This window comes from Pteropus vampyrus, unplaced genomic scaffold (genome assembly GCF_000151845.1).
Source record: "Pteropus vampyrus isolate Shadow unplaced genomic scaffold, Pvam_2.0 Scaffold147, whole genome shotgun sequence".
Lineage (NCBI taxonomy): Eukaryota > Metazoa > Chordata > Mammalia > Chiroptera > Pteropodidae > Pteropus > Pteropus vampyrus.
The window spans coordinates 367,112-388,705 of record NW_011888928.1 but is presented as its reverse complement, the minus strand read 5'-3'; the positions used below and the strand labels follow the sequence as shown (position 1 = coordinate 388,705).

The 21,594-nt window shown below is 42.0% G+C and overlaps 2 protein-coding genes across 4 annotated transcripts in view; one reads left to right on the top strand and one right to left on the bottom strand.

Moving 5' to 3' along the window:
* The window catches only part of NCOA3 (nuclear receptor coactivator 3), a 95,356-nt gene extending 79,087 nt beyond the window's left edge, over positions 1–16,269 (top strand). For 2 of the 3 annotated variants that reach the window (XM_011369260.2, XM_011369259.2), the window contains 9 exons: positions 80–355; positions 454–580; positions 1,878–2,049; positions 8,243–8,536; positions 9,635–9,739; positions 10,932–11,196; positions 11,920–12,094; positions 12,447–12,588; positions 12,887–16,269. In XM_011369260.2, the coding sequence (XP_011367562.1) occupies positions 80–355; positions 454–580; positions 1,878–2,049; positions 8,243–8,536; positions 9,635–9,739; positions 10,932–11,196; positions 11,920–12,094; positions 12,447–12,588; positions 12,887–12,898 (1,568 nt within the window). In that variant the 3' untranslated portion in view covers positions 12,899–16,269. The remainder of the gene's footprint in view (positions 1–79; positions 356–453; positions 581–1,877; positions 2,050–8,242; positions 8,537–9,634; positions 9,740–10,931; positions 11,197–11,919; positions 12,095–12,446; positions 12,589–12,886) is intronic. The other variant, XM_011369261.2, reaches the window with a different exon arrangement.
* Positions 16,270–16,853: 584 nt separating this feature from the next.
* The window catches only part of SULF2 (sulfatase 2), a 29,967-nt gene continuing 25,226 nt past the window's right edge, over positions 16,854–21,594 (bottom strand). Inside the window, exons 11-17 of the mRNA XM_011369389.2 lie at positions 21,561–21,568; positions 21,295–21,523; positions 20,904–21,046; positions 19,670–19,793; positions 18,918–18,951; positions 18,640–18,693; positions 16,854–17,681 (exon numbers count right to left, since the gene is read on the bottom strand). Coding sequence (XP_011367691.2) covers positions 17,651–17,681; positions 18,640–18,693; positions 18,918–18,951; positions 19,670–19,793; positions 20,904–21,046; positions 21,295–21,523; positions 21,561–21,568 — 623 coding nt within the window. The 3' untranslated portion in view covers positions 16,854–17,650. The remainder of the gene's footprint in view (positions 17,682–18,639; positions 18,694–18,917; positions 18,952–19,669; positions 19,794–20,903; positions 21,047–21,294; positions 21,524–21,560; positions 21,569–21,594) is intronic.

Genomic DNA, 21,594 nt, shown 5'->3' with positions numbered 1-21,594 from the left:
TATGATGACTGTACCTATGTGAGATAAGAAGAATTTCATTATAATATGGAAAAGACCTAATCATTTCTACTTCTTGTAGGTGGACCAAACAGAAACGTGACTGTGAATCAGACTCCGTCCTCAGGAGACTGGGGTTTACCAAACGCAAAGGCCAGCAGAATGGAACCTATGAGTTCAAACTCCTTGGGGAGACCAGGAGTGGATTATAGTGCTTCTTTACCCAGACCTACGGTGGGTGGCTCGATGCCCACCTTGCCTCTTCGGTCCAATAGCATCCCAGGTGCGAGACCAATTTTACAGCAGCAGCAGCAGCAGCAGCAGCAGCAACAGCAGCAACAGCAGATGCTTCAAATGCGTAAGCATCCCCTTTATAAAAAAAAATATATAGATGTTTTAGGGTAATTTTTGCTATTGGCTTATTTGAACATTTATCTTTTCTTTTTGTACCCCCAGGGCCTGGTGAAATGCCCATGGGAATGGGGGTCAGTCCTTATGGCCAAGCAGCACCATCTAACCAACCAGGTTCCTGGCCAGATGGCATGTTGTCCATGGAACAAGGCCCTCATGGGACTCAGAATAGGTGGGGCTTTATTTTGTGACTCTGTAGAAAATGTTAGCATCTGATTATCTCTAAAAGAATCAGCACAGGAACAAACCTGAAAGAGAATGAAGAAAACTCTGTTTAATTAGGTACTTGGTTGCCATCTGGGTGTTTCTTGAATAATTGTGTGTAAGAATGAGGCTGAGGCCGCAAGCAGTGGCATTTGTGGAAGAGGAAGCAGACGGAGCCATGTTGTTCAGCTCTCAGGACTGTTGAGCTGTATCAAACTTGAGAGCCTCTGTGGGGCAGTGGTCTCTCATAATGCCATAACCCTCCTCCAGGAGGGGGTCATTCAGCACCAGTTTGACAAGGTGTATGGTAGTCAGAGTTGGTAAGCCCACTTTTATGGAAAGTTAATTTTTAAGGATTGGATAATTTTTCTCTAAAATTATTTGAAACATTTCAGAGATAATAATGACAGCGAACTATAGCACTCTTACTTTTGTAAAAGAAAGATTGTGGATTATGTTTGTATTTAATTTTTATTTAGCTTTGTCAGTAACTCTTTTGCATGAAAGTGGCCACATGTCAGTGTCAATTCTTACTTGAATTCTACAATAAATTAAAGAAAAAATGAATCGATCTATTGAGTAGACAGTGATGTAAATATGAGTATTAACTTGAGTGCTTCTCTACCCCATACAGAGCAAATAGTTTTGTCACAGGATTTTTCTGAGTGAGGAGAAATTTCTGGCTCCATGTACCTTTAATATGTTGGAGAACTTTGGCACCTTGCTGTGGGTGTATGGAGTTTGTATTATACTTGTTTTGTATTGTAATATATACTTATATTAGAGCTCATCAATACATTGTGAGTCAGATATAACAAAAAGTTATTTTGCATGTTCCTAGGCTCATTTCATTGATAGTTCAACATTTCTATCCTTTTTCCTGTTCTTTTATTCATTTCCCAGCTTACAGGTATCATGACGACTACCACTTCTATTCTTGAACGGTCTTGAAAACTGCACCCTCCACCCCCCATCCCTCATCTCTGCTATCTTCCAAATGCCTAGGGGTCTAAGCAGTTACATTTTGGTGGTGGGATGGGGAGGTGTAAGCTAGATATGCTAGTTGAAGATGGTCCGGTGAGTTTAAAATTGTGGGCCTTAAATTTAAATTGATGCCATTTACTCATCTGTACTGCTCAGTTCGTTTATTATTTATACTTGTATTTGAGTTATTATTGTATATTAAAAATATTGTGCACAGTTACTGTGATTTTTTTTTTTATTTTGGAGAGGAAAGTTGAAATTGATTGCAAGTTTCTTTTTAGGCCACTTCTTAGGAATTCCCTGGATGACCTCCTTGGGCCTCCTTCTAACCTAGAAGGACAGAACGATGAAAGAGCATTGTTGGACCAGCTGCACACACTCTTGAGCAACACAGATGCCACAGGCTTGGAAGAAATTGACAGAGCTCTGGGTATCCCTGAACTTGTAAATCAAGTAGGTAGCATTAACATGGACACAGAAGTGTGTGCGTGCACATAACTGAAGCTACGTACGAGAATGCCTGTATATCTTTCCTGTTACTTGTGTTACGTTACTACATTCATGGATACCAGCATTAAATTGAGAAAATATACTTTATAATTGTGATAATACTTTCAGAAACCTATCATTTTATAAAGATGTTAAAATTTTAAGTAACCACAGAAATCCAGTCAAACTACTGTGTACTCTTTAAAAATGCTGCTTTTGCTTATGTTAGCTAAGAGCCTTCATTTTTATAATTACTTCTCTCTGCTACCTAGCCAACTAGTGTATACTCTGAGGAGGCAAGCTTTTTAAAAAATGTTCAACTAAACCCACTTATAATGGTAAATCTGTGAACATCCCGACATCATCCCCTATTCCCAATTACCTGGACAGCCTTATGGAGGTGTTCCATTCCCAAATCTGTAGTTTTGGAAACATACATTTTCTAGTAGCTATTTTCATTTAAAAGATATGGGGTGCGGGGCTTCTGGTTAGGTCCGTGCATTCAGTAATCAGGGGAGACCTTCAAGGAGTTCCCAGTCTTCGTTAAGGAGACGTGTACAGAAAGAATTATACTTCAGTGTGGCGAACACTGTCACAGAACTTCTTAAAGGATGGGTGGGAAATACAGACAGTGGTGGTGTCCATTTCCAGGGGTACCAGTCACGAATGACCCTGGCACTGAGGAGCAGAGTCCAACCTGGCTGAGGGTGGATGTGTGGGTTACACAGAGATTTACAGAGCTTGAATAGCCCTGTAAATTTTTATTTAAGCTGGAAACAGCTTTCTTCGTTCTGATGATAAAATAGTTAATTATATAAATATCTGACAATCACAAAAATTTCATATTAAGAAAAAGTTAAAAATCTGTAATCCGGGCACAAAGAATCATCAGTAACTTTTCCGTATATGTTGTAAAGAAATGGGAGCAGACTTTTAAACCAGTTTTGTAACCTATTTTCCTTTTGGAAATCATTGTCAGTCATCTTTTTCTGTTTAATATATACATCTTTAATTTTAATGGCCAAATAGAATCTATTACTGAGCACTGTTTAACCAGTTCTCTGCTGAACCAGTTAAAATTTATGATATTCTCCATTATAAACAATTCTGTGAATTACATCTTGTTTACTTAGTCTGTTTCCTTAGATACAATCCAAGAGAAAGGTTGATTGGGTTAGAGTGCACATTTCAGAGGTTTTTCTGCGTGCATCCACGTGGTTTTCCACGGCGGTGCTGATTTGAGGTCCTCAGCTTCAGCAGCACTTGGCCACTGTATACAGCCCATGGAGATGAGTGAGCACACGCAGGGTGCGTGCGCAAGTCACAAAACAAATACCAAGCACGATTATTTTTAAAAATCTTTGCCAATCTGATGGGCAGCAAAGATTCTTGTTTTAAAGTATATTTCTTTGATTTGCAAGAGTGAACGTATTTTATGTTTTTTGGCCATTTAGATGTGTTTTTAATAGTTTTCTGATGGGGTTTTTATTTTGTTGATCTGCAATAGTACTTTATGTGTAGTTACTGATTTATTTGGTGATTTCTTCATTTAACAAATATTTGTCTTCTCTGTGCCAGTTTTTATTATTCGAGGTCGGGGAGAAATAGTAAACAAATTGGTTCCTGTTCCCAAAGCTCACATGCCCCGGGCAAGGCAGGCATCAGGCAGGCAGCCACGCAGTCAGAAGGAGACAGAGGGTAGGCGAAGAGGCATATGATCCTACGAGGGTGTATCATGAAGGGACGTTTTCTTAAGATGGGGTGTGGGATGTCAAAACTTTTCTGTAAAAAGTCATATTTGAGATGCAGTTTGAAGGATGACTGTTAACTTGTCTAATATAAAGTTTTCCCAGTTTAAGTGTTTTAAAAAGAAATTATTTTTTTCTTTAGTTTAAAAACGTTTGTGTTTTCAAACCCAGGATGATGAGATAAAGAATAACTGGGGACTTACTTGAATGGTCAGGAAAACTTTTTGGGGCAATGACATACAGGCTGACATCTGAAGGATGAGAAGGAGCCAGCTATATCAACAGTTTAGGGAAAGAACATTCCAGAAGAAGTACAGCTAACTCAAAGGTCCTTAGGCAGGAAAGAGCTTGGGTGTTTTAGAAAGTTACTAAAAGCTAGAGCAGAGCAGAGAGATTGGTGTAAGATTAGGGAGATAAATGGAAGCTGGGTTCCACAAAGCCGACTTTAGGAGTCTGGAATTTTCCTGCTGTATTAGGAAGCCATGGAAGACTTTAAGCAAGGTGGCCAAGAGTCCTCCTTTTCTTTTTTGTTATAATTATTTTTAGCAAAATTATCTTTGTAACAAAAATAAAATGATACAAAATATACTGATTGAAGAACCAAAGTCTTTGCCCCACTCAGAAGCAGTGAAACCCAACTGTTTATTTTAGTACTGTTTCTAAGTAATATGCTTATGCAGCTGTTTCTTTATCAACTTTAGTCTGTATCTGTTGATTTCCTGATGTGATTGTTGACCGTGCATTCATAATCCCTTACCTGAGCACCTTGGGGTCAGATGGACTTTGGAATTCAGGAATTTTCGGGTTTTAGAAAGATGAAATGGTGCATGTTTACCACACATTACACGGTGATCCCTGGTAGAGTCTTGAGCAAAACTTAGTTTTGGGCAGTAGCTTGCGATCAAACACGTTACTGTTACAGCAGAATATATAAATAGTCACACCAAGTGGGATATATAGAGATTATGTATTGTTTCATATAAATTCAGGTCAGGCTTTGTTGTTAAAATGCATTTGGTGTTAATGATAAATTGTTAATTTTTTTAAAGAGCTTTTTTTTTGAGTTTTGGAATTTCAGATAAAAAGTTGTAGATTAGTGTTTATTATTCTCCCGTCCTCCAGTGTACATACACTCACACCCTTAGCCACTACACACACATGGACACGTGCTCCCTTGGTACCCCCAATATGATTATGTCTTTCATTGTTAAGTAGGTAGTCAATATTTACATTATTTTGGCTCATAACTGAATGAGGTATAATTTGTATAGGGTTTTGTTTTTGGTTGGTTTGTTTTGAAGTAATCGCCTTCTTTCTATTTGCTTTGTTTTCTACACACTGCTGATGCTCCCTGGAGAGTCCAACAGAAGTATAAAATTTCTCTTATTTTTTTCTTCACATTTTCAGATACCTCATTCCTTTTCTCTCTCCTGTAGTCCTCTGTCACTCAGTTTTACTGACCTTGAGAGGCAGGTCTAGATATAATTGTCACTGTTATGTTGGATTTCTAGTTTTCTGACTCTCAGGTCATTTTCTTTCTTGATTTACTACTTTGTTTTTCCGAAACACACTTTTTATTAACTTCTCCATTCCTGCTGCATGAGATACAATGCTTTGGGTCCTTGTGTGTCTGAAAATATCTTTATTCTACCCCCCTGCATGTCTGGTTGTGTATTAAATTCTAGATTGAAAATAATTTTCTCTTAGAATATTTAAAGAATTATTCCATCGTTTTCTGGCACCCATTGTTGCCATTGAGTCATATTCTAGTCTGATTCTGTGTGTGTGTGTGTGTGTGTGTGTGCGCGCGCGTGCGCGCATGTGCCTGTCTCATTTATTCTCTTTGGAATTATTCAGAAACCATTTCCCTCCGATGGATCTTATTTTATTCATTCTGCTGTGTATTAGATGCACAGATATCCTCTTTGGCTTGGGGGCATTTTCTTGTACATTTCTATAGTTTATCTCTTCTGTTTTTTTCTGATTTTTCTGGGGTATCTATTGACATGTTGGGTGTTACATTGATTCTGTTTTTTATCTTTTTTTTTAACTTACTTTTTATTCGTTTGAGTCACTTCAATGTTGGAATCTTTCAGCATCAAATATCCAGTGATCCTGGACTATCTTTTCATTTTTAAGAATGACATATTAAAAAGCAGGATTAGCCTTCTTCACTGAAAATGTAAGGGGGCAGGTACTGGCCTTTTTATTTCAGGACTCCTACAATTGCAACATGTAGAGTTAGTTGCTGGGCCCTTGTCCTCCACTCCCACCATATTTTTTCTAGAAGAGGTCCTCCATTTCTTTTTTAGAAATTTTTTTATTACCCCCTTGCATCTTGGAAGCTGGGCTGGATAAGTGAGTGGATGAATCCTATAGTGTTAAGATATAATATTATGAAATATAAACTATTACTAGAAATTATATAAGAATTTTTGTTTTCAGCTTCTGCCCTGTTCCTGCCCTCTGCTTGATGTCCCTGAGCTCACGCACTTGAGAGAGTAGGTAGAATGCACAACCACTTGGCTGTGTGGAGTTGGGGACCGGGCAGAGTTTGAGGGCAGGGAGGTAGTTGCCCCCTGCTCTATATTGAGACACCTGACTACCTTCCCCGCAGTGAGCACTCTGCCCGACCCCCAGCTGTCACAGTGGAGTCCAATGTCACAGTGGAGTCCAATGTCACAGTGGAGTCCAATGTCACAGTGGAGTGAGTCCCTCATTGGCTCCCTGGGGGACGTTTGCTCAGTTCTCATGTGTGTTTTCCTTTTCACTTGGGTCTCAGTTTCTCTGCTCTGGCGAGTTAATCTTTCCTTTACTTTCTGTCTTCCAGATACCTCTTGAAATATTTGATCATGTTGCCTTTCTTAGTCTCATTGTTTTATGGATCAATATGACCTTTTTCATTATTTGCTGTCATTTTAGTAGAGTTAGCAAGAGAAAGGAGGTAAACATGCACGTAAATCTGCCATGTTTAATGTATAGTATTTTTTTACTTTATAAATTTTCATTATAAAAAGATATCTCAGATTGCTGTTGGAGAATGGAATTGGTACAGTGGGGCAAAGTAGGAGCACAGATGCCAGTTACTACGAGGGTCCAGGCGGTGTCTTAGAAAGGGTCATGGCAATGGAATGGAAAGAAGGGAAGGATACACTATATGCCATGGAGGCAAAACTGACAGGACTTGGTGTACCATGTGTGCGCATGCGCGTACACACGCTTGGACAGGGAGAATGTGAGGAATCAAGATGGCTGGCTTTTAGTTCTGGGTGAATGCTGTTGCCTTATATTGTGATATAGGAAAGATTGGAGGAGAGTCGGGCTTTTGGGGATCACAAGTTCTGTTTTCTACACATTTAGCTCGAGATTCCTGAGACATCTAGGTAGAGAAGTTAAGTGGGCATTTGCATAAGCAAAATTGGAGTTCAGAGACGTTTAAGATGGAGACGAAAAATTTGGCAGTTGTCACTAATGGTTGAGAACATCAAAGTAGAAAATGTGGTGAGAGAAAAGAAGAGGGCCTAGGAGACCCTGACGAATTCTCAACATTCCTCCAAGGAGAGGCCAGTGATGTGTCCCAGTGCAACGGGGTGAAGTGTGCTCCGTGGCACACTTGCCGAGGCTGTTGACTGCACACTCGGCATTCTGTGCCAGTGGATGGGAAGGTAAAGGCGAACGTAGTACCTGATAGGTTCTTCTTGTCCTAGTATGGCAGGCTGTTTCCTCCTTCGGAATATTTATTTTTATTTTTATTTTTATTTTTCTGTCACTTGCTGGACATCATTTTGTATACATCCTAAGCATGTACAGAAGTGATGCCCAGCATATAACAGGCATTTAATAAATACTTGTTGAATGAGTGTCCACCCCTCTGTCCCTACCCCCTATACAAGTAGTAGTGCATGATCACCTTTAGGTGAATACACTTCAGGGGATATGAGCTTTTGTTGATTTACCTCTCTCTACCAAAATCATTTCTTGTAAATTTCTCCCCCCCCAAAATAATAATAATTTTCTTGTACAAATTACATGAGAACTCATTGAGCATAGCGATTTTATGATTTATTTTATACTTGGCATGTGAGGTTCCTGTCGCTACAGAAATCTGGTCTGGAACAAATAGTATTTCTCCAGGTACTTAATACATTGTAGATATTTGGCTCAGAAAAACATTTGAATGTCTTTCTGTGTGAGACCTTGTGCTGTAGGCACTAGGACACAGTCGTGAAAAGATGGAGCATGGTCTGTGTTCTCATGGGATTTTGGACAGTAAACTTGATGTTTTGGAATTCTGCAACATCATCGTTCACATATATTAACTTTATTTTTCATCTTCTTTAGAGCATTTGATGATTTCAGTTGCTTTCCCAGATGTGCCCAACTGTTCATTTATGTGTTTGATGTTTAAGGGACAAGCTTTGGAGCCCAAACAGGATGTTTTCCAAGGACAAGAAGCAGCAGTAATGATGGATCAGAAGACAGCATTATATGGGCAGACATACCCCACACAAGGGCCTCCTATGCAAGGAGGCTTTAATCTTCAGGGACAATCACCATCTTTTAACTCTATGATGAACCAGATGAACCAGCAAGGCAGTTTTCCTCTCCAGGGAATGCATCCTCGGGCCAACATCATGAGACCGCGTACAAACACCCCCAAGCAACTTAGAATGCAGCTTCAGCAGAGGCTGCAGGGCCAGCAGGTACCCAGTCATGTGCTCTGCCTTGGCCAGAAGCACTTTATCTTGGGCCTCCTCCTCTTCGTTTTCAGACTATCTTCTTCAAAGCTCTTGCCACAGCTCTCCATCCCTTGACAACTAAAGAAATCTGTCTTGTTTTCACTTCTGTGTAACATTTCATTTGTATGGATAGTTTCCTGTTAGGGGGTGGTGTGCTTGAATTGAATACCTTTCTATAAGAATATCGCGTTGTACAGGTTAAAAAGTAAAAAATGTCCAAGAGGCTTGCTCTTGGGGGAGAAAAGTGTTTCTCGATGCCTTCATAGTACTAGAGGCAGAGAATTTCTATTTTAAAAAAAGTCCTTAATAGTAATAATCAAATATTTAAACCTTATTGATTGCAGCATTCTTTTTATGGAACCTCTCCTTTCTAGATGTTTTAGAAAACTTGAGCTCTTCTAATATGCCAAGATAAAACATTTTTTTCATTGTTTCCTTAATCCCCCCAACATCTTTTAAAACCTAATTGTTTGCATCTTGGGTGTGCTTTTATTAAACGTGGCATAACTGAACCATATAAGCAGATGAGTGAGTGAGTTTAGAATCCAGTGAGCCAGAGATGCTTCTAGTGTATGAATATTCCTAAAAATCAGTTCAGGTTCGCAAGAAAGCGGTGTTAATGTGTTCATGGTATCATTTTACTTTTTGCCATTTCCTCCCAATAAAATTTACCTAGGAAAAGGTAACAGAAGAAGAGTTAGTTTATTCAGTGTTATTCTGATCAGGTTAAAGCTATTTCCCCAATGGCCTAATCCCAGAGAAAATCTGATTTTACATATCCTTTGAATTCCCTTTGGAGATATTCTTTAGGCTGCAGAATTGCACTTTTACTCTTGATGCCAAACAGTAAAGCTTCATATGTAAAGCTTGCTAGTCAAGAACTTTTCAGCATGCACCTTTTCGAAGTGTGAAAGAGTACCAGTTCAGCTTAGATTTGACTTAACCAGATTCATGGGTTTGGAGATACGTGCATGACCTCACTGGTGGTGCTGAGGGTTGGAAGGCTGTTTTGGGCTCATTAACATGTTTTGTTTGCATTCTGACCAACCTGTCTCTCCTCAGTTTTTGAATCAGAGCCGGCAGGCACTTGAAATGAAAATGGAAAACCCCACTGCTGGTGGAGCTGCAGTGATGAGGCCCATCATGCAGCCCCAGGTGAACTCCCAGGTGAGGATGACAAGTTTCTGCATGTTCATGTTTACTGTCCTGGCCCGTGGTTGGCTCTCAGTCAATGTTTGTTAAACAAATAAAGTAATAACCAAGTTCCTTGTGTAAGAAACCATCCCGCGGTCCCATCACACTTTTTCTCTTTCATTCTTCTCTCTTACTGGTGACTAGAAAGAATCAGAGGAGAGGATCTTTTATAAATGCCACTAATTCATGTTTTCAAAATTAAGTCCCTTTGCAGTCAATTGCTGTACTGTGACAATAGCTATCACTTACTCTTTAAGATAATAAATCCGTAAACTTTGCTCTCTTTCTGGATTATGAAACCACATGTTCATTGGGTAAAATTTGAAATTATTACTATTATAATGAAGAAAATAAAACATCATCCTATTCTCAATAATAACCTCTCGGATGACCCGGTTCCCTTAGTGGGAGAGATTAAAGTTTTCTCTGCCTTCAGTCCGAGGTGGAGACTGTATTAAGATATTTTGTTAACGTGCATGAGACAGATGATAATGTGGAAAGTCCTTTACTGTAGTCTAAAATATTGTTCATAGTTACTAAAAACAGAGATGCCCAATTTTCATGGTCTTAGGCCCACTTGGAAGTACTAATAGCTATATTTTCTTGATAATCAGACATTCTGTATAAGCTAAGCTAGGATGCCTTCCGAAAAGATAAAAGTTTGCTTTTTGGAGATGCTCTCCCAGCTGGTAGAGCATGGGTCAGCTTCCTTGTTCAGTACTTTGATCATGTCCCCTCCTTAACCTCCAGACCTTCTGGGGTGGATTTTTTCTGAGTATAACTCCGTTCTTTTTTTTTTGCTTCTCTTCTTGTTTCACTATCCCCGCCTTCATCTTGTAGTTTGATTTCATAGTTTCTGAAAAGTTTGTCCTAAAATTCTACCCCTAAATGTTCTGTCACTATTTAAAGCTTGACAGCTGTCTGCTTTCATCTCCCAAATAATTTCTAGGTCCCTATTCTGAAATCTCTACCCCTCTACTCCCCGCCAATAGCCCGAAAGCCTTTACCATAATGACAATTGTACATTTTTTTCTTTTTTTGTAATTACAAAGAAGAGCATTGCGTGTTTTTTCTTTCTGATACCTAATGTATTATGAGTCCTGCATGCATGACATTGGCTGGTTCTTGCTATATGTGTGTAATTGCATTCCTTTTTGGGCATTAGCAGGGTTTTCTTAATGCCCAGATGGTCGCCCAGCGCAGCCGAGAGCTGCTAAGTCATCACTTCCGACAGCAGAGGATGGCGATGATGATGCAGCAGCAGCAGCAGCAACAGCAGCAGCAGCAACAGCAGCAGCAGCAGCAACAACAAACTCAGGCCTTCAGCCCACCCCCTAACGTGACCGCTTCCCCCAGCATGGATGGGGTTTTGGCAGGGCCTGCGATGCCACAAGGTCCACCCCAGCAGTTTCCATATCCACCAAATTATGGTAAGTTTAACAGTGCAAATGTCTGCCTCAAAGTAATATTACTAAGGACCCAAGATTTACTAGATCTGCTGCATATTAAAAAACCAAATACTGTTCACTCTTATGTCACAAGAAAAATGAAATTAACAAAAATGTCAACTTCAGTGCACAGGTAATTGAGATTGAGGTAGATGGTTTATCATGGTTTTTTTAGGTCTTGTTTTTTCAGCTCCCCACATCTTAATTTGGACAAAAGACTACCAGTGGGGCTCCCCACCCCCCAAGTTAGAGGAATGTATTTTGTGGGCTTTTGAGTTCCTTTTCTTGGTGACTGAGACATTTATTAAAATAACGCATATACCTCTTGGGGGTACAGGTACCTATTGGGAGGATTACATTATAGGATGCATCTCTGCCAGCGGGGGACGATAATTCTGTCCTTTAAAGAGGGTTGGAGAGATGTGAGTAGCGGGATATGGAGTCCCTTTTATATAGAAAGCTCATTGAAGTAGTTACTGTTCAAGTGATCTAGACAGTACTTTTCTGTAATAAGCGTGTTACTCTTGTTGGCATCTTGGTGAGAAGCAAGAATAACCGGCAGGCAGCATCCTGGAGCACTCTGTATCTTAGACTTCTCATCTTCCCCTGCTTTTAAAAAAGAGGGTAAAATTACTACAGAAAGCTGATATTCAAAGGACATAGTGTTTGGGCATTACAATTTCTCCTTTTCCTTTCTTTTTAAAGGGATGGGACAACAACCAGATCCAGCCTTTGTTCGAGTGTCTAGTCCTTCTAATGCCATGATGGCATCAAGAATGGGGCCCTCCCAGAATCCCATGATGCAGCACCCGCAGCCTGCACCTATGTATCAGTCCTCGGAAATGAAGGGCTGGCCCTCAGGGAACCTGGCCAGGAACAGGTGAAGAACAGGGACTTTAAAAGTCATTCACGTTCTAGTGCCAAAAGTTTTAAGAAATTAATCTCTGCATTTTTCACTCAAGCCTGTTTGGATGGAGAGATGAAAAGGCCTGGGTTCATATTTGAAAAAGTGTTACTCGGCTCATCCGTTTTGAGAACCCTCCCTACAGTGCATGTTTCCGTGGGGGTATTGAGTATGGACGGCAGTGAACAATGGAAGGCAGGCCATCAGGGAGTTTGCCCTCTCAGGTTCTCTGCTTAAGTAAAATGACTTTTGGCAAAATCGTGGTAGTCTCTGTGTGTATGTCCTTTGTTCCCGTAGTGACCCAGGTGATTTCACATTTCCTTTACAGCTCCTTTTCCCAGCAGCAGTTTGCCCACCAGGGGAATCCTGCAGCATACAGTATGGTGCACATGAATGGCAGCAGTGGTCCCATGGGACAGATGAACATGAACTCCATGCCCATGTCTGGCATGCCCATGGGCCCCGATCAGGTACGGGGGTCTATTCCTTTTTCAAAAATGTTTTTCTTGTTCTATGGAGAGAACCAAAGCCTCAACTGTAATCTAAAGGTCCTAAGTAGATTTTTAACTTGGATGTAAAATTTAAAAATAGTCATTGAAAAACTCTTGGTTTGAAGGCATTGGGCCATTAGGTACTTTTGGTAATTTGAGATTTAAGGAATCTGAATCAGTCAGCCAGAGCCATGTTGCAAGACATCAATATAGACTTGTGGATTCTTTTCGCTTGTACAAAGCATGTTTAACTCATGTTTCTTCTGGTTGCTAACAGAAATACTGCTGACATCTCTATACCAGGACCTCCAAGGAAATCACTGTTCAAATGACACTGCACTAGGGTTATCGGGAGTACAGGATCATGGTCGTAGGCACCCAGCTTTGAAGAAAGGACCAGCTCTGATCTCCATCAAGGGTATTCCGACTGATGTCATTTGAGTAGGACTGGATTTTAAGCGGATATTTACCTTTTTTCCCCTCCTCCTGTCTATCACGGTGTTCAAAACAAATATTTTTGGCATTCTGCCTCTTAGGGATGTGATTCTGGAGTTAATGGAGTGTTACTGATCTCAAAACTCTCCTGTGTCCTGTCTTTCTGCCTGGCTATTCTATCTTTCAAATAAATGTAGGTGGGCCAGAGAGCATTGGAGAAAACGTGGGATTAGAGTGTCTGGTTTCTCTAGTTGCAGTATTGGAGGAAGAGCACAGCCCCAGCCTTCATCCGTCTTTTACTACCAGGTGGTTCTGTGCCATGGGCTTGGCGTTTCTAGTTCTCATCCTTTAATGACAGTGTGAAGTTGCTCCAACCCTGTTCTTGATTGTCCTAGGCTTTAGCTAGGGTTTTCATTTGCCCCTGACTTTGTCATACTTCACCTCCAGGAATTATCCTTGATGTCAAATGGCCTTGCAGAAGGGAATGTGAGTTGACAGTATTTAATCGCAGCAGTAGCAATTTTTCATATGCTAATGTGCAGCCGAGTGCACTTTATTTAAAAAGTAATGGAGAAATGCAATATTCTAGAGGTCTTGAGGAATGGTGAACCACATTCCTGGTTTTTGTCTAATCTGTTGGACAAGAACTGATTTTTTTGTTGTTGTTGAAAGTACTGGTGTCACCCTTTGCCTATATGGTAGAGCAATAATGCTTTTTGAGAATAAATTGCAGAAAACCCAAGGCCTGGTACTGCATTCTGAATCAGAATTTCGCAGTGTTTCTGTGAATAGATTTTCTTTTGTAAATATAACCTTTAAGATATTATATTATGTAAAATATGTATATACCTTTTTTTGTAGGTCACAACAACTCATTTTTACAGAGTTTGTGAAGCTAAATATTTAACATTCTTGATTTCAGTAAGCTCAGAGTGGTGAGGTTACAAACAGAAGAGACAGCCCCTGAATTTTGTGGCCTGGCGGAGGGGACAGCAGTCCAAAGCTTTTCCTTCCCTCCAGCCTTAGATGCCTCGCTCTTTTCAGTCTCTCAGTCTAAAAGCTTTTTAAAGAGATCATTTGTTTAGATGTAAGCATTTAATTTTTTTAAAATTCTTCTAACGGAACTAAGCACTTTGTTAATTTTGGGGGAAAGAATAGACACGGGGGAATAAACTTTTACAAAAAGGTATCAAGAATTTAAAAAGATCAAGCAATTTGATTTAAAAAAATCTTGGATTTTAAGCAGTCCATAAATTAATAGCAATTTCATTTTTTTTTTTTTAAATTGAATATGCCATCTTTTATTCCATTTGAGGATTGAGCTAAGGTTTGGGTTGCTGGGATCTGAATCCCACATGGAGCTCTCAGGAGTAGAGTCTTTGATGTGTGGTTCCTGGTGTCTGCTCAGCTGTCTCGTCATTCCATTAATGGGATGTTTTCCTGAGATTAGGGATGATGTTACGATTATTTCTTAAGGACTCAGTCTCCAGAAAAGTCAGCTGTGCGTGATTCAGAGTTGCAGCCTGAGCACTTTTCACTCCCTCCCTCCGCCACCCCCTGCCCTGTTCTGCCGTTGCTATTCCCCGACACTTGTTATGATCAGTTGGGAATAGGGGGAAAAAATCAAGGTTAATCCCTGTATCTGGTTTATTAGGTTCAAACAATTGAATGAAATTGGTTTTTTGGAATATCTTTCAAATGTCTCTGCTAGCCTTGGTGTCATTTCCTAGCAATAACTGAGAGCCAGTTAATCTTTTTAACATATATTTAATCTTTCTAGGTGTCTCTGAAGGTAAGATCACTTAATTTCTTTGACTTGCTTATGAATAAGTGAAACCTGTATTTCTGGAACTGCCACTAGAGTGAATTTGAGTCTGACACTCCCCTCCAGCCCCCTGCCCAGTTAAAAAGAAATGATTGTAAATCCATTAACTTCCATCATGGTGGCCTGTACGTTTCCGATAACACATCCTCCTCTCTGGAGGCAGGCGTAGCTGAGTAAGAGTCTCCGTGTTTTTAGACACAGTTGTTTTAGGTGTATCTGAACCTTTCTTGTTTTAAGTCATGCGTGCGTGGGGAGAAACAGAATGGTGCTCTTACCTTTCTTTAAAAAAAAAGTTGATTCTTTTCCTTAGTCTTGACTCCAGGCTAACTGGAAGGCAGCACCCCCTTTTTATATGAAAAAAATGAAGTTTATTATAAGTTTTTATATTTTTTACTTGTTCATTTTCTTGGTGCCAACTTAAGGTTTTGATTTTCTTTTAATAGATGCAGTCTTTGAAATAATTTGTTGTTTTTAACCTTTATTGCCCTTTTTTGGATAATTCTCTTTGTACTTCTGCTGCCTACCTCTCCTCAGTCCCTCCCCCTGCCCTTTTTTAAACCTTGGTCTCTGTTAGGTGAACATTATAAGTAATCTTTTCATCTGCTTTTAGAATGTGAGGTATTTCCAGTACACCTACTTTTTTGCTGAATCCAAAGATATATAAATATATATATTTTTAAAGATCAAAGTGATATAAAGGAGATACATGTTTCTTCCTTTAAAAAAACAGTTCATTGTTAATGTTCATATTAATGATGCCACTTTTCTAAACTGTGCATCTTGATGGAAAGGTGTAAATATCAATCAACAGGACTGCTTAGTAATCAGTATTTAAAACCTAAGGTGTTGGGGTATATAGGGGCGGGGTGCTATAGAACATGATTGGCTCGCTGTCCTAGAAGTTCTTTGATTCAGAGATAGATGCAGCTGGAAAGTAACAGAATGGAGTGCCAGTTATTCATATGCCTGTCCAGTTACCCTTTTTATTTGCAGAAGCCATGAGTTTTATTCACAAGTGGGAAGTTTGTAGGAGCAAAACCTCTAGGATTCGTGTGTTTTCCTCCTGCTGTAGAGGAGCGAGAGCTGCTGTTTGGCTCCAGGGCAGACTGTTTAATAAGGAGCAGGGCGTTCTTTCTTTTTCCACCAGATGGAATTTCGAAGATGGAAATGTCATTCTGAGAGCAATATTTAAATTCTCAGGAACTGACTTACAGTATTGGGAATGAATTTAATTTTAATCAAGTTTACATTAAATGTTGCTTTTCAAAAATCTAAATCATTCTTTACACTGCAAAGAATCCAAACCACATGGGATAACTTATGAGATTGTTGTGTGATAAGCTATGACTGTTTTGCTGATTGTTTTGGGTGTCGTTGTAAATAAAGGTTTCTATTTAAAATTGAAGTCTAAGAGCTTGCTTTATTAAGAAAAACCTATTAAGGGCAAAAAGGTTAAGGAATCCTATTTCAAATAATGGTAACAATTTTTGTGAGGTTAAAAATCTTTTTCTTCCTAAATGCCTTTTATTGTCTGCAGCAATAGAAACAGCAAAACTGGAGATTATACTGTGCAAACAGGTTCCAAAAAGAAGTTTGAAAAGCGTGGAACTGTTCTTAAAAAAGGTGAGTGCTTAGGGATCATCTCCACCAGCTGACGAGAAATGAGTTGACCACTGATAGCTGAAGTCCTTCCTCCTTCTCCCATTCTAGCAGCTGCCTTGACTCGGTTAGACTACCTGGGGCGCACAGGGTTCGTTAAAGTGAATTGTGTTGCAGTTGATTAATACTTTTTAAAGTGAGGTCCTAAAGCTGGTGTAATGTGAGACTTGCCTGTGAGGTCTCTGAAATATGGTAAATTTTAGTCATTTACAACCATCTGTTCCCTTTTTAAAAAAAAACCCTAAGTCCCAGGTATTTCCTTCCAGGAAGATACTGACTGGTAGTGTCTTATGATTTTTTTTAAAAAACCAAATACACCAAAAAATGCCCAAGAATGGCCTTTTACAAAATGTCAAAGGTTAGCTCAAGCCAACTGTTGGTCATTGGCTGGGGTTTTGAACATCGTATGACAATAGACTACAAAATTTCTTTACAAATACAATTTCATTCAAACTTGGGACATACACCAACTTCAGTACTTTAAAAAACATTAGTTCTGGGACAGATAACAAAGGAATGGTGGGGGACATGGTCTCTGGTCAGGAATGGAAATGCCCACAGCTGCAAGCGTTTACTGACACCACCGCCCTTGAAAACGCCCACGCTGGCCACACGTGTCGCGTATGTACAGGGAAGTCGGCTTCCTCCGAGGCGACCAGGGTTAGCGTACTAGATGAGCAGCACCCGCTTCGTGCTGCTGGCTCACTGTCAACGGCACCATTCCCAGCACCAGCACGTCGCTTCTGTCGTGCTTCTAGGTTCCTCCTTGACGGACAAAAGGATTCCAGTGACTCTGCACTATTGGGTGAAATTTCTGAGAAAAATCTCTGAGTTCTTTTCTCCCTGTGAGCCTCTCAGCGAGGGTTAGTGGTGACTTCTTGATATGAAAATGCATTTTGTGCAGCTGGTGCGGTATAATCCAAAGCGAAAGCAGGGGCAAAAAATGGACGTCCTGAAGTGTCACTGCTCCTGGCGGTTCTCTTCCAAGATCTGCCGTGTCGGCCGAACGCAAGTTCTGTGTGTCTCCTGGCTAACAGCATAGGTCCGCTTGAAATCATACATGGGTTTCGTTGTCTGTACAGTCACGTGACGCCTTTGTTTTGGCAGTCCTCCTCGGGCCGCTTAACCTTCCCATCCTTCCCACAGTTGTCCCCTGCAGGACAAAGCAAACTCATCTTAGTGTTTACCATGCCGCTTATGGATTGCATTCAGCCCTACAGCTGAGTAAGCTTTGCTTCAAGGATGTGGCTGCTGAGAAGGAATCTTTCTAGGTCCCTGAGAAAGGGCTTGCCACCACCTAATCGTTAGATTTTCAGTTGTTGGCGTATACACTCAGTGGCTGGCAAAGATGGCATTCAAAGAGTGGGGTAGAACAGTGGCCAAAGAGAATGTGAGATGTAAAGATTGTGTGCCTTAATTCTGGTTGCACCAAAGAAATGCTTAGCTGGCCCTTTATTAAATGGTCCTGTTAGAGCTGCAGAGGTTCAGATGCACATAAAGAAATGAGTAGGCCAGAGGTTGCACATGGCGGCTTGCTAAGAGTTTTTGTTTGTCTGTGTGGTAACTTAATGTCACCACTTTCAAACACATTTTGAATTTTCAGATACACCTGATGAATTAGAGGATTCAAATTGTATTGCATTCTTGCCGTTTCCTTTAGACTAGAGGTGACCTTTTTAGGTTGCTGCGGCTCCCTGCCAGCCTCCAGTGACACTGGACAGAATTTGCAGCATGGACAGAGTGTGCAGACCGTTTAATGAGGCCAACCTGCTGCTGCTGTTTTGGCCCAGGTAGTACTTATGCAGCCACAGCCTTCAAGATGTTCAGCAATTATAACATCTGAATGCTTCTCAAACCCTGAGTAAAGTAATACGTTGTGTTTACCAGGCAAAGGTTATTGTGTAGATAACAGTATGTATTAGACAAAGTATTAATCTAAAACATGAAATGTGTTGAAGTATGTTACTTCACAGGAAAGACTACTGCTTCCCTTGTCATCACGAGAACAGATGAGGGTAATAAACAAGAATTGGCATGCATGTAGAATAGCCTTGGCAAGGTGAAGCAAGCCAGAACCAGCTCCCTATATGTAAACTGGTTCCTTAACTCACAGTGATTTGGAAGAAGGTCTTTTCATTTCTGGCCACTTTCGACGCTGAAACTGCCTGTTTTCAAGTGTCAAAAGGAGAATGAGCGTTAACCATCACCAAAAAAGAAAAAGTTACCCCCAAAGAATAATACAAAGGTCTCTTAGGTGACACCTATCACTGGTGGGCAGGCCGGAGAATGGAGAGTGTCTCAACATGACAGGTGCAGCCTCTGTGAGGTTGCAGTAAGGGGTGGCATAGATACGGGACTGCTCTCAGGCTTTAAAAACAAAACCAAATACCTGTATTGCTCATAGCTTCCTCCATCTTTAAGTCCTAAATGAGAAATGACCAAAATAAACGTAATTTAGCATAAATAATGACGGACTTTATAACTTTTTCTTTTTTAAGTGCCTTTGGCATTTTGTCACAAACCCATGGCGTTGATAGTGTTCCCTACGCGGGTAGAGTGGACTGAATTAAGAGGTGAGCCTTGCCCTAAGGTAACCTTATGGATTGTAGTGTCATGTTACTGATTTTAGGCCTCTGATGCATTCATTCAACACTGACCTTGGTCATGGTTGGGGAGGAAGATATGGGCATAAACACCTGTGCTACAGAGGACAGAAAGCCAAGGGCCCTGAGAAAGGTGGTGGGTGGGGTGGGGGGAGGCGGGACACGCCGTCTCTCACTCTTGGCAAGTTTCTTAGAGGATAGGGCAGTATGACCAAGTGCATGGGCTTTAGAGTCAGCTGACCTGGTCACTTTACTCATCCATAAAATGAGGATAAACAGATGTACCTCAGAGGGTTGTCACAAGGATTATCAGTTAATGCATATAAACACTTAGCACAGTGGCTGGCACATAGTTTAGGTGCCATCGCTTATCATAAAAGCAGCACTTGGTGGATGTGAGGAAGGCGATAATTCAGCCACTGGAGAGAATTCACCAACTCCTGGTGACTCAGGCTTCACTCTTCGGACTAGATGTGACCTAAACGCCTTCCCGTGGTACCTTGGTCTCTATAGGCCCCACATGAGGGCGCCTACTCACCCAGGTCCATGTTTCGGGTCCGGGGGTTACACTGCTTGTAACCCTTGCAACTCCTCAGCTCCATGAGCTGCACGTGTAGCTGATTGAGGACATCCCTGTCCAGTGTATTCACTGCATTCATCAGCTGGTTGGAAGAAAGGTAGGTTATCATCAAGGTGAGCGCAGGGAACCCCACCCTCTGCTGCCAACAAGGGGCGGACTTCGGGCAGGCTGGGAGTGGAAGGCGCTGTGGGATGGTCAGCTCTACTTCTGCAAAATCTAGAGTTTGGAACAGTTAGGAAGACCTTTGTCTCTAACCTCACCACACACTCTCTTCTTGAGTGAAGAGCCACGAGAAAAACCATCTCTGAGTACTTAACATTGAAATCCTGGAGTCACTGGTCAGGAAATTGACCAAGCCTGGGAAGAAGCCCTTCCAAGCCCCAGTTGTCATGCACAGTCCCGCAGTTCCTCTTGATTGGAAAGCAGCCATTTGGTGAAGGGATGGGGAGGGGCCCAGGGCCGTGCCTAGTCTGGGAGCTGCTGGTGAGTGAGCTCTATGTGCTCTGCCACCCCCTTTTGTAGAACATGGGGATGATCTACCTAAGGAGAAAGACTGGCAGGCAGCCTTTAGGATAATTAAAGCAAAACAGAAACAAAAGACCATAGAGTTGCTGGCATTTGAAAATCAGAGTTCAAAAATCTGATTTCTGCCTTTTCTTGAAACACTGGAGACTGGTCAGTGCCAGGCCCGTCCTACGCGCAGCTGTGGTGCTCAGTGACCATCTGTTTTAGATGCGACGTGTGTGCCACTCGACCAGAGACTGGCTCCTTTTTGTCTTACGTGTTCTGGGCCAGTTCGGTCACGTGTGTTCCGATGACTGAGCACAGGGAAGCAGGCAGGAAGTGCTGCAGCCTGTTAGCCGTTGTGCCTGCAGGCACCTGAGTGCGCAGGGTTTGGCCTGACCCCTGAAGCTCTGGTCTCCCCGAGTTCCCACCCAGCCTGCTCAGACGCTGCCAGGCGCCTAACGTGGAGGGAAGAGGCTGCAGGATCTGCACTGCACACACAGGAAATGGAGGCAGAGAAGGGCTGACTGCACCTGGAGTCCTGGTGTTCCCGGAGGCTTCACAACTCACTTCTGCTGTGTTAGGGACTCAGTGGAACTTGGAAAATTTATTGCTTCCTCACGGGGGGCCTAACTGGCAGCCCCGGTGTGCCCCACGCCCCCCTTTCCCCAGCTAGGGTTGTTTGTACCTGGTAGGGGTCCGTGTTGAGATCAAAGTACTCGAGGAAGCCAGTTGCAAATTCGCAGAAGAGGAAATTGTGCGTCTCGTTGATTGTCCTCATGCACCAGTACGTGTTGTTGTTGGCGCTGGTGCAGGCACAGAAGGGCCCCACTGCCCAGGGAAGAGAGGACACGCCCTGAGTGCCCCCAGGAAGAAACCCGGTCTGCAGACAGACAGGAGTTCCTGTCCCAATGTCTCCACCCCCACCCTGTCCCTGGTGGGAGCACTGGTTGACCTCTGACATTGGGAAACCTGTTCTCAGCCCTGCAGGGTCTGGGAGGGAACCGCTCAGGCTGGGGGTGGGGGTGGGCCCCTGGGAGGTCCTGGAGAAGCCCCTCCTGCCCCGTGGGCGGGCTCACGTGTCCAGAGCGGGGCCGTCTGCCAGTGCTGGTTGTCGTGGGTGAAGCACGTGAGGCCCGGCATGCTGCACGTGTCGTTGTTCTGCAGCCGCTTCAGCAGCTTCCGGAGTTTCTTCTTGCGCTTCTGCTCCCGCAACAGCCACACCCTGTCCTTCTCCTGCAGCCCCTTCCTGCGGGCACACGGGGCCACACCCCTCACACCTCCCTCAGGCCCCCACCTTGGAGCCTCCTAGGGGTCACTGACCCTGCACCTCTGCCCCTTCTGCCCAGAGAGCTGTGGGCACAGCATCAGGGGGTCCC